A 12555-nucleotide genomic window follows, 5' to 3' on the forward strand; every position below is an offset into this window, starting at 1 on the left:
ACGAGAAGTGGACCACAGCACGAATCAGCACCTTCAGCAGAGAAGGGGGGAGAACCGGGGGGAGATGGGAGCGTGGAAATATAATCGCACTCTCATTCCGAAATTTTCTTTGCAAAAAGGCAGCGAGATGTGTTATAAATATCAGACACAGTTTTTACTCAAATCCCTCCATCCCATTTCGGTCATTCACTTTCAGCTCAATCTCGCCAAATTTGACATATTACCTTCAAAAGTTAAATAATTTATAAAATACTTGCAATTTCCCCTCTTCTGAAGGAATGCTCACACAGTACAATTATCAAAGAATAATTTGCCTAATCTGGTTACTGGAAGTAATTTCAAAAAGATTGTTTCATAACCGTTCATCTAAATTCAATGAAATAGTCCCTCAACTTCACTGTCCAAAAGATAAACCCTCCATGGGGATTTGAATTCATTTGTCCAGCAATTGTCTGGTGCATTGTTTGCCTTGTGCCTTTATTAAACTTGGGTCATTACCCAGATGTGGTGGGATTCAGCCTGAATTATTCGGGGTGGTTCTCCATGTTTCCCTTTTCAGACCCATGTCTCAATCTTAAAAATACTTGTCCCAGAATTTGAATCCAATCAGAAACCCAGACTAAAAACTGAGGTTCCTGTCATGCTGGGCTGCTTTGTGAGAGAAGCTAAGCAGTAACAGATCAACTATTTAAACAGAGTATTACGGGAATTGTGCTCGACTTCTGCGAGGATTTGTACTATGTGGGAATGAGGCTTGGTGAGAGGCATGCAACAATAGTAGCGCCCAAAATTATTGCTTAAGTAATTAATCAAATGGACCAATATCTGCCTGATTATTTCCTGTAGGGCTCAGGCAGGGCAAAGGATTGTGCGTCAGAGTTTTGGTGATGATAGACACTAGCAGTAAATAAGAACGAGGTTTTATCAAAGATGTTGCATTGCCCACATCAACAATCCGTTCAGCAATCTCCGGGCAGCTACCTGTGATTTGGTAAAAGCAACTAATTCAGCTTTCCAATGTGATGTGATATTTTGTCCATTATTACATGTCCCAGAAAATCCTTCCCCATTTTCCTCAAGTCCTTGCTCTCCCCCGAAGCCTCATTGTCTGACCTACTGTCAGGCTCAACTGTGTTATGCGAGCATTCCCTCAGGCTAGACCCACCATCTAGACTTCCATCAATGAGACAGCAACAGTCCTTTCAAACTGCACTCTTTCTCAAACAAAAGGAAGCTAACAGTTTATTAATTCCCTCGCATTTCTTTGAAAGGAATTCAGAGATACAGAAGCTGACTCTTTATAAAGAAACAGGACTTTTAGCATTTTATTGGCAGAAAAACCTTCATACATTGAGAAGTACTGTGCTGCTAGGAGCACTACATTGCAACAGAGGAGGGATACAAGGCCAAGGACACTCAACAAGCACTTTGTTTAACTTGTTTTAAGAAGATTTGATGTTCTCACACTACTTTTTTCTATATAGCCACTATGACAATAATATGCCCTTTTTCTTTGTTTAGTAATTCTATCTTGAAGTGTCTTATTACACGTGGGCAGTTTAACCTTTAATATTAAGGATCTGTGCAGACAGACCATGATGCCAATTGCGCAATTTGGCAAAGCGTGGACCTTTTACTTCATGTTCAAACTTTTCCCTGTGGCATAGAGAAAGAGAGAAAGAAAGAGAGAGGAGGAGAAGAGTAAGGGATTAGGGAATATGGCCTCCGCTCTCCTGACCTTATAACTGTATAACACACAAACCAACCATTACCCAAATTACAAGGCCTAAAAAATCCCCAATTGATCTGTTGTTACAACAACAAAGAGAGGAAGATGCTTTGTATGTTGGTTTCTGAATCATTAAGGCCCTTAAAATGACAACCCCACACACATCAAAATACCTTGTCAGTTCTGTGTTAGAAGCAAGAAACTACATATGAAACCAAAGTATCCCCCACTCATTAGTGTAGATTTGACAGACCACATTGTCTGGGGGAAGATCATTTGGGTAGCACCACATTATAATACCAATGCCTACCAAATTAGGACCAGCCCATTAAACAATGTGTACTAAGAGAATTATCCCCTGTAACTCTCGGCACATACCCACCTCTACAGGGCCCTGGATGTCTGTCCCAGGCAGAGCTAGATGTAGAATATTCTTTGTTCAATTTCAAAATTTTCAACCAAAGGTTGAAATTAACTATTTGTTATCTTAATAATCCCACATTTCTAAAATTAACTAAAGCTGAGGGTTAAGTATGTTGTATCAATGTCGTGTTCAATATAAATTGTCTGAAGTATGTGTTTAGTAGGCCAAATGACTCTGCTGCTGTTGCTAGAAGCCTACCTTGATTTTTTCATAGCATCCTCATCTGGATCTTGCACTGTAAAACAAAAGGTGTAAGTGAATTTCCACGCCCAATGGAATAAGCCCATGCTCCTTTATATCCACAGGGCTCCAAGTTAAACGGTGATCCTAATGGTCAGTTTACTGGAGGGGTTTCATTAGAAGATGGCAGCTGTGCCAGTTCAAAACGTCAGAGGGTTCAGTCTTCATGAAACTTAACCTCAGAGATGGGCCTAATTACTGTTGAATCACAACACAGGCAAAGGTTTGGCAGCCAGATGGAAAGGGAAGAGATTGCAAAATCTGTACAAAGATCAGCTAAAGTTCAGTTTGCTGAATACTGTTTCCAGTCAATCTTACAGCAATACCATTCGATAATTAAAGGATGGAAAACTAAACTAAACCCTGCATCTCGGTGAGCTAGATTAGAATCCAGGAGGATAAAGGGTGGCGTCTATTCAATTACCCCATCCAATCCCATCAGAGAGCGATGACCATTCTCCTCTCTTTCTGGGCTGTTTTGGAGCCAGGATCCAGCAGTTTCACTAGAATCAAGAACCCAGGATTCCTATGAAGGCTTCACAGTCCTGCGTTAAAACAGGACCGTTAGATCAGACGTACAAATGTAGGATTTACTCTTACAGTTTTACAGAAGTTTTCTATTTCTGTTTACAGTGAAGCGGATTTAGTTTGAGCGATTTACAACCAATTCTTCAAAAATGCTAATCTTCAGAATGGGAGATGGACAGTTTAAAAAATGTACATCAAAAAAATAAAAGGAGGCACAGAATATATTATACTGCACTACTGTTAACTTAGAGACCTGTGTATGACAAGAGAGTGGTGAGAGAGATGGGAAAAGAGAGGATCATTTCTAAAATAATCACTTTATAACCAGCTTTTTACCTTTGAGTTCTGACATATTTCAGGATTTTAAAAGCTTATTTTTGGTTGGGGAGAAATTGCAATTTTAGAATTTTGACATCAAAATGTGCAGTAAGAGCAAGCCTGTAATTTTCTCCCACCAATGCCATTCCTCCATTATTAATTTGTTAAACACCCTCAATGCCTGCTCACCTGTACACTCTGCTCGACGGTAATCTGCACCACACCCCATCACACCAAGCAGGCACGTCTGCTTCAGCATGGCTGCTCGCTGGTAATGCCTGCTGGAACTGTACTGGCTCCCTAACTGGCAATGACTCCCATATATGCATAGGATAAATACTTGAAGGGAAAAAATTTGCAGGGCTACAGGGAACGAAGCAGGGGAATGGGACTAACTGGATTGCTCTTACAAAGAGACGGCACAGGCTCGATGGACCGAATGGCCTCCTTCTGTGCTGTAACGATTCTATGGTTAGATGTTGATGCTCATTTAACACTCATACATCCAGATGAGATATGAGCAAATGGAGCCAAAACACAGCTTCTTAGTTTGAGCTCCTAAGTTTCAAATCTCCCTACCCCCACTTTGTAATATTCCTTCGACTCCTTAGACCCCACACATTGAGTCACCTTTCTTCGACCAAGGCAACAGACAGACAAGCTGCTCTCAGACTTCTGCTAAGCTTGCTCTTAAACTGGCTAATGGAACACATTACAGAGATTTGTGGGGAGTTGTTCCAAATGCTGGAGGAGAGACCAGAGGTCCTAGCCATTCACACTGACACTACTGTTTGCACCTGCCTGCAGCTCAATGGAGGGACATCTACTCATCCCCATATACTGTAACCCTTTGAGCACCACAGTGCATACATCATCAGAAACACGTTACTTCCAGGGAACATGCAAATATTTGTCAATGACAATTGCACTCAACCCTCCTTACTTCATCTCTTGGGATTGAACTATTTTGTGTACTTAATCAAGGTGAGCATCTTGGGACGAGAGGATTTAGTTATAAGGAGAGACTAGAGAAACTGCTGGGTGATTTTCAAGTAGTGCCTAAAATGGGCGCGAAGTCAGCAGAGTAACTGCTCCGCCTGCCCATTAGTGCCAGGCCTCATTATCATGTCGCCAGCGAGCTGCGGGTGTTAGGTGGGCGCCCCGTTACAGCTGGCCGGTTCTGGGAGGGTGGAAAATCATCCGGTAACCACATTGTGCCAGTCAGCATGTCAGCCCTGGTGTGGGAGGCAATCTCGGGTTGGGGGGGTGAGTGCTCAAACAGGCCTGCAGCAGGCCGCGATTAACGATCTGCTCGCAGACCTTTGCTAGTGCTATAGTATAACTGTACCAGAGAAGCGTGGACAAGCACCAGCCTCCTGCATGAATCTAGTGCGTGTGTACACTCATACATCTGCAAGTCCGTTTTGCTGAGGTGGCAACAGATGACTTAAATACCTGCCAGCCTGGCATAACAACACCTCAGCAGTCAAAACTGTCATACTTGAGATGGCTTGAATGTTACACTGGTGCCAGATGTCAGCCAATGTGTTCCCATTCCCCTTCCCCTGGGATACTTGATACATCCCCTAGAAATAAAGCGTTACAGAAAAATCTACTAGTATTGGATTATTATTTGGTGTATTTCATTCAAACAATAAACATTTCTACAGATCTCAGAAGAAGAAAGTGACCACAGCTTACTCTGGTAGATGTGGTTAAATTCAGTAATTGCTCCCATCGAGCAATCCCAGGTATGGTGCAGAGTAAAGCTCCCTCTACACTGCCCCATCAAGCAGCCCAGATCGGGTATTGCAGGGTTAGATCAAGGGTAAAGCTCCCTCGGCAGTGATAAATCAAGCACTTGCAGATCAGACAGAGTAAAGTTCCCTCTTCTCTGTCCCATCAAGCACTTCTAGGTCAGCTGCAGTAAAGGTTAGCTGCAGAGTAAAGTTCCCTCTACTCTGCCCAATAGCGGGCTTCAATACCAACCTCAGAACCACCTCCTCCTGCATCATTTCCCACAGTGAGGCCAATCACTAATGGAATCACTTACAGGCCCTTTCATTCTGTGGACCTGTACCCAGTAAGCACTGGGCTAACACCACATCAGCCCACTTCACTTAGGACCAGCAGAAAGAGAGGAGACTTTCATCTCACCGGTCTGGGCCTGATCTAACCCCAGGTCTCATTAGTAACAAGGTAGCTGGCCAATTGGGTACAGCACCCATTTCTCCCCATTTAACAGAATGAAAGCTTTTCTATACTTACAGTATTCCGTTCCAGTCATCTGAGCAAGAATGCGGAAAGATTTGGACTGCAAATTGGCAGCCCTGCGGGTCCACTCATCCAGCTCCTGCTGGTGGCTCTGATGTTGGGGCTGGTTAGTGTTACGAACGACAGCCTGGTAGACTGGAGAGGCAATGTCGACTAGAGGATCTTTAACATGTAGGTTACTGCAATAACACAGAGAGTTCCATTTTACAATGACACATCCTAACCCCCAGCCTATTACTGCGATTCCCCACCACTGCCACCCCCTTACCCCCAGCATCCACCACACGTCTGTCTGTGGTGGAGTCTATTCAGGTGCAAAGAGACATTTTCCAGTTCTCTCTTGGGCAACTCAGTCCTAAGAGTCTCTAGATTCCCTTTGGCCAAAGAAATGCTTGTAATAACAAAATGGATTTTTATTTTTTGGCAAGGATTCAGAACCCTGGAATGTTCTCCCATCGTCTCTCGCCCCAAGGGGTTTGCCAACTGCCGCCAACAGGAACGGTGGGAAACCCCTCCCAAGGCCTGTGCTGGTGATGTTCCAAAGCAGGTCACTGGGAGGACCACAGTGGTACCCCAGGGTAGTTGCCCTCCAATTTAAAGCAGGCAATCTTTGTTTGTCACTTCTCCTGGGCTGCTCAGGGAGATGGTGAGTTTGCACCCACAATTCAGTGACACTGTACATTTCAGCTCAAACACTTTACGCTACCATTCAACTGCTTTGCAAAAAAATATATATTTTAAAAAATGTGCAAAACTTGATAAAAATAATCAATAAAATATTCTAGATTTTGAAATTCAGTGAGCCCTGTATCAGCGAGCTCGAACTAATGTCTAAAGTCCAATCATAGCCAGGTGTGTTGGAGTCGGGAGGGTGTAGTTTGTAATTTTATTGCTGGACATGTGGTCCAGTTCTCAATGAGTTATCAATACATTCATGGCCCATTCAGAAAACCTACAGAAGGGTCAAGTAGAATGGAATCAAACAAAACAAATGGCAGATAAAAAAAATTGCCTTGAAAATCTCAGCTCAGATTTAAGGTGGATCTCACACATGCTCCCTCCCCTTGCTATTGGTTTCAAGGGTCAAAGCACTGGATGGTGTGGTGCCAATAAATATAGACCAGGAAGCACTGGTCTATGCTGAGGTAGCTGATCTTTCCCAGGGTAGCAGTAGGGGTGCTACAATTGATCTCAATGCCCCTAGACAGGGAGAGAGGAAATTTTCAAGATAAAATACTTACTCTTACCCTTACCCCACCCCCCCCAAAAAAAAATTGTACGAACATTGTTCTTAAATACATATCTGGTCCCATGAGAGATATTCCTATTCGTTCCAATTCTTCTCTCAAAAAAAATGTCCCCCACCTTCAAAAAAACTAATGGAGCCATTTGGTTTTCTTTCTCATTGTCTAACCTTTGCATATGCACAAGTTTAAACCTCTACAACAGTGGTGGTTCCATTCAATTCTTCATATCTACTGGCTATGGTGAACACCCTCGCTTCACAAACCTGGTGCACAGAGTCAAATCCCAGTGGCGGCCGACTCTTAAATCGGCCAATAAGTCAGGCTGAGTGGAGCCCACTGATATTGTGGAGGAAAGGGAAAAAAAATCCATTGTCTGTAAATGGTGCTTTCTGCGGGCTCAGTGCAGAGAGGCATTTATGATGGTGGTTGTGGAGCACTGAGTTGGCCGTTATTACTCAACTGACGAGGTAACTGGAGGATTGGAGAGCAAGGGGGAAGAAAAGACGAATATAGGAGATGATGGGAAATGAAATGTTATGATGACTGTGAGCTAACTTTATATGAAGTCAATCTTTGAAATCTTTTAGTTAGGTACTCACCTCCACATCACTGATGGGTCACCTGTTGGTCTCTTCAAGATTAGGGCTCAGCAGCTGGTTGTAGGTGATTCTATAGACAAATTCTAGCAAAATGGCCACATTCTTCTAGGTTGTCTATGGATGCTCACAGGTAACATTGCTCCTTGACAACTCCACTCCCCCCCCCAACCCCGCAAATGCCAATGAGCAGTGACAAGAACACGGCGAGTGACTAAACAATCTTTAAGACACCGATTGTACTTTTTGGACCAGTCACTGCAGGTAAGTTTTTAACTGTCCCCATTTTTTGGAAGGTTGGGGGGGGGTGGGGAGGATTCCACCATTGGAATTTGTACAACCATGATGCTACCCTATGGTGTGTTCATCCACTGCACTTCCATTTTGTTCCTGAAAGTAAGCCAACCCACTGGCAAAGAAAATAAGTTGCCATCCCACAGACTCTCAGCCCAGGGATTAGGAGTTTGGATTCTAGAGGCTTGATCATACGTGTGCCAGTGAGGCTCCTAAACTGGATCAGCCCCAGATATTCTTTGCCTGGGAACACAAATTATTCTGTATGATAAACATCCTAGGCCCCTTGGAGCCATCTAAATGGAACAGAGTATATAGTGATGACGTAACTTGTTAAACTGCGCTAAGTATTGAAGCTGAAACTGGACTGCAAAGCATTTCTGGTCAGACTGAGAGGCAGTGAAGAAGACCATGAAATATTACAAATAGCTGCCAGTCTTGGCTTTGCAGACTGTTAAGTGTTCGGCCAATGGGACACTAATAACACTTCCAACAAGCTGGTACTTTGAAGTGAAATACCAAGATACTGAAAATTAAAACCGGTCAGTATCTTACTGTCGCTAAGAATCAAATGAACTATCAAATGAACTTCCAAAACAGAAAAAATGAATTGGATTCCATTGAGTGCTGGGACAATCATCAATCAGTGCAACCTTAATGTACACATCACCAAGCCGAACCTTCCTTAGCATCCAACAGTCAGTAAGTGGGCAGAAAAGGTCAATCACACAGTCAAAGGAACGCCTGTACCTCAGGTAAATTATCAGTGAACGATTATAGGCAGTTTATGTAATACGTGACCCAAACAAGAACAAGTTTTAAATCTCCAGGAGTCATCCCTCAAACATCTCAATTTTGCTATATAGCTCAAACCCAGTCCACTATCATGGGCTGGACCACAGATAGATAGCTCTGTGCTCCACTGACCAGTCCCTTAAAGGTGTGTAAGAAACACGCACTGAAGGTACAGTGGCCATTACTCAGTATGTCTAACTAGCACGTTTTGCATTTTGCAGATTCCCCCTGTTGCCACCTCTCTTTAGTCACTTTTGCCTAAAGTCCCAGTTCTCTGCCACAATCTCTGTCTGGTAAAGAAACTGGCTTTTGGCACTGCCCAGCAGCTGCAATATCATGCCCAGACAGGCTTTATCATCAGTTTGTTGGAGCAAACTTCAGTCTAACAGAGTGTTTGTGTCTTCCTCTGGAAAGGTCAATGGCACAGGAAAAAAAAAGGGGCCGACCTCTTGTCTGAAGATTTTATTCTAAAACTGTTCAGTCCAATTGTCAGACAGCACCACAGTGAAGCCCCGTCACTATCCCCATCATTAGGGAACATCACCAATGAGAAAGCCAGCAGATACTCAGGAGTAGATCGTACAGACAACCTAGTAATTGGTTTTACTTTATTCACGGGAGATATTTCACAGAAATATAGTCAACTTCCTTTAAGCAGATATCAGTAGAATTACCCCATTCTATGCAATATTGGAAGAATATTGCATTTTTTCAAAAATATGTAACTCATTTTGAAAGGACATTCCTTTATGGTTGGGTAGGACAGCCCCAACGCAAAATTTTCAGTCTCCAACCATCTTACATCCCTCCTACATGACCCCTTCCCCTCTCCCCATTGACATTACAGATTCTCAGCGATATCTTGTTGCATTTTAGGCATCTGTGTCCCTTTGACCATTCTTCTTGTCCTTTTTGACAACACTGAAACTTTTTCTGCACAGGCCAGTCTAAAAGCACAGCTCTCTTCCAATTGGTAACTTAATGTTTCTTTTGGGCTTAATGTACTGTGATGTTTCTCCCCCTCAGGTACACAGCCTTGTGATTAAACAACCTGCCATTGGTTGCACAACACATTCGAACAAAACAGGCTCCTTTTATTCAAGACATTCGAGTGCATGACTGATTATAATCCACTCCAAAAGGTCAGAGCAATTGCAATGTATACAAAAGTTAATTTTCTCACAGGTAGACTCCAAACCACGACACAAAACACTGACCGTGGTAGTTAGCTCAGGTTAGCAAACATCAAAAACAAATTAATTTCTGGCTTTGCTAGTGAAAGAGTCAAGAGTCGAGGGACAACCTAGCGACTAGCTCAATGATTTTAATGTATGAGTATATATCGCACACTCAATTCAACATCCCATGCAGCATTGTGGAGAACTTTAAGGGCAGACATCAGCATTTCAGGTTTACACTGATTTTTACCAAATTAAACCAAGTGGAAAAAAATTCCTGGAAGAATAACTTAGACCATAATTTTTCAGGACAATATTTGAACTCATCCAATGATGTGCTGAATGTATGTGTTAGGACTGTAGGACATTTTAGGAACTGGGAAAGAATATTTGGCCCAACTAGCCCACCAAGTTGTGGTTAAGCTCAAATCCATCTTCCCACCATATCTCCACAAATGCATCTAGTTGCCTCTCTGGCCCATTTATATAATTTACTTCCCTGTTGCCTTATTCCATTAGTTTATTATTATGTGTGAAATAGATTGGTCAGAATTCTCTGCTTTCTTCTAAGTTTCCCAATTTTGAAATCTTTGTCAGTGAGATCTAAATGTCATGTTCAACTTTCTCGATATCCCTTCATATCTCTTTTCTGATAAAAGTATATCCAGTTTCCCAACCCTTTACTTATACCGTAAACTCAAGACCAAAGATTAACTTTGTTGCCCCACGCTATTTAAACACAGAGTGAGCTTCCTCTCTGCAATTAGGAGGCAGGTGAACTATTGCAACAGGCTCCCAGGCACAAGACCACGACTGGTTGGCAGCAATGCCACACTACTTCCCATGACACCAGAGTTCCTTGTGCCCTTTCAATTACAACTACTGTGACTAGCACAAATTTAGCACCATCGCCCAAAAGTATTGACACTGGCACAGGTCTAACGATCGCCCTCTGACTCTATTTGTTGTTGATGGGGATGAGGAAAGTGAAGTACGTTTCAAATTATTCCTGGAATTTTTTTTCTGAAAGTAGTAAACCAAAAATGAAAATGTCACGACACAATTTCAATGTAAAATGGCAAGGAACCAAGAAAGGGAACTCCCACCTCATGTCTATGATTGAAATGGTGTCTCTGGCCCACGTGAGTTTAGTACAGATTTGGTTAAGAAACGATAGTCTGGTTACGAAAGATGGACCTACTTACGCAAATGGAGGTTCAGGGCCACTGAGGGTCACATGATCAAACACCACCAGGGCATTGATCATTGGTGTCCGTGATTATTAGGAGGTAGTCGGTTTGATTGACAGGTAACAAAAAATGACGAGGACAGATGTGTGTTAGAAATGGGAATTGGTGGGGGTGGGGGTGGAGAAAGAGAAGCAACATACAATTAGAATAAAACAGTGCTCTACCAATCAAAATGAAAGAGTTGCAATACTAATCGCTGATCTACAGAGACTATCACATTGTCAACATTTCGAGAGCCTTCAGTGAGCCATCCACAGGGGAAGAGGTTACACGACGTAAACTGTTACCATAGTGATGGTACCGTCATCCGTAGCATCAGGCAAGACCCGGTTCAGATACAGTGTGGAAACCTCTGACGAATGGTATACAATAAAGTATTTTTCCCCACAGTTTGAAAAATACGATCCTTATATAAAATCTTTTATACAATGATCACACTTGAAACATGGAGTCAATTTTTCTTAATCTTGTGCTCACTCAGGTGATGGATCAGTTTTTGTACCCAGCATTAGTGACATCGAGCACTCTTACGTCAGATATACTGTGGGTTAGATGGAGGGTAAAGATCTCTATTGTGCCCCAATTTCAACCAGCATCACTTCCTGCCCCATTGTGATTCTTCCATCTCGTACACTTGCCAACCTTGTGACCTCTGAGTGAGTTTGCTAATTTAATGGCCAATAGTATTGAACTGTGGACTGCTCTGGATCCTTGTGTATCAGGAACTGAGTCAACATCAGGCAAACTCATCTCACCGAGGACCCTCACACCTGGCAACAAGAGGATACTTTACTTTCCTCTATCCAAATTGGACTCAAACCCCGATCCTAGCAGTGAACCCACTCAATCAATGAAATCCCACAGCAACAAACTCCTGAACTTGCATTCTATGCTCCATCTTGGTTGATGAAGCACTGGAACAGATGCTGACAGCCCCGAATACAAATGGGACAGGGTTCTCGGGCTGGAAAGACAATACAGTCCCTTCAATACAGGAGCGGGAACGGGCTACAAAACTCGACAGGCAGGTCCTGGCCTTACTGGGCTCTCTCTCTCAAAGAAAGATTTCAGTGATTGTTAAACCTGCGGTCGAGAACACGCTGAATGCTGAATACATGCGCCAGTTATCGCTGACTCCATGACAGCAACATGGAGTCTTTCAAAACAAACTGAAGCCTGTGCCCAAATCTAGGTTTCTTTTTAAACAATAACACTCAATGATTTTCTGTAAGAATCTCATTCATAGCGTGGACTTTTAAGTCCAATCTAAAATCTAATTAGGCCTCAAATTCCATTGATGGACAAGACCCATAGACCTCACCCTAGTGTCAAGGCTGCAAAGAACGCAAGCACATGATGACCTTCAACCTTTGACTGATACCAGAGGAACCCCCTTGGCATAGGGTGTCCAACACCTCCAGCTCCCTGCTTAGATGCACGCTGCACGTATACAGTCATACACACATAGACACGCGCACAGGCTGTATTTAAAGAAAGCTCCTGATGTGTGGCGGAATTATTTTCTTGTTTTAATAGTTCAATGGGTTGCATGAAGCTGAGGCACATAGAGGCTCACTCTACTAGTAGTCATCGGATCGAAGAATTCATGAGCAATTTCTGAAAACTAAGCTCATTCATATTTGCAAACTGAAAATGGCTGCCTCTTTTTCCCTGGAGTTGAA

General features: G+C 42.9%; 1 protein-coding gene across 1 annotated transcript in view; it reads right to left on the bottom strand.

The window, feature by feature from the left end:
- The window catches only part of ldb3a (LIM domain binding 3a), a 256055-nt gene that overhangs the window by 70632 nt on the left and 172868 nt on the right, over positions 1-12555 (bottom strand). Inside the window, exons 10-13 of the mRNA XM_067972340.1 lie at positions 10829-10849; positions 5508-5692; positions 2352-2388; positions 1561-1656 (exon numbers count right to left, since the gene is read on the bottom strand). Of these exons, the coding sequence (XP_067828441.1) occupies positions 1561-1656; positions 2352-2388; positions 5508-5692; positions 10829-10849 (339 nt within the window). The remainder of the gene's footprint in view (positions 1-1560; positions 1657-2351; positions 2389-5507; positions 5693-10828; positions 10850-12555) is intronic.

The sequence above is a fragment of the Heptranchias perlo genome, chromosome 36, assembly GCF_035084215.1.
Source record: "Heptranchias perlo isolate sHepPer1 chromosome 36, sHepPer1.hap1, whole genome shotgun sequence".
Classification (NCBI taxonomy): domain Eukaryota; kingdom Metazoa; phylum Chordata; class Chondrichthyes; order Hexanchiformes; family Hexanchidae; genus Heptranchias; species Heptranchias perlo.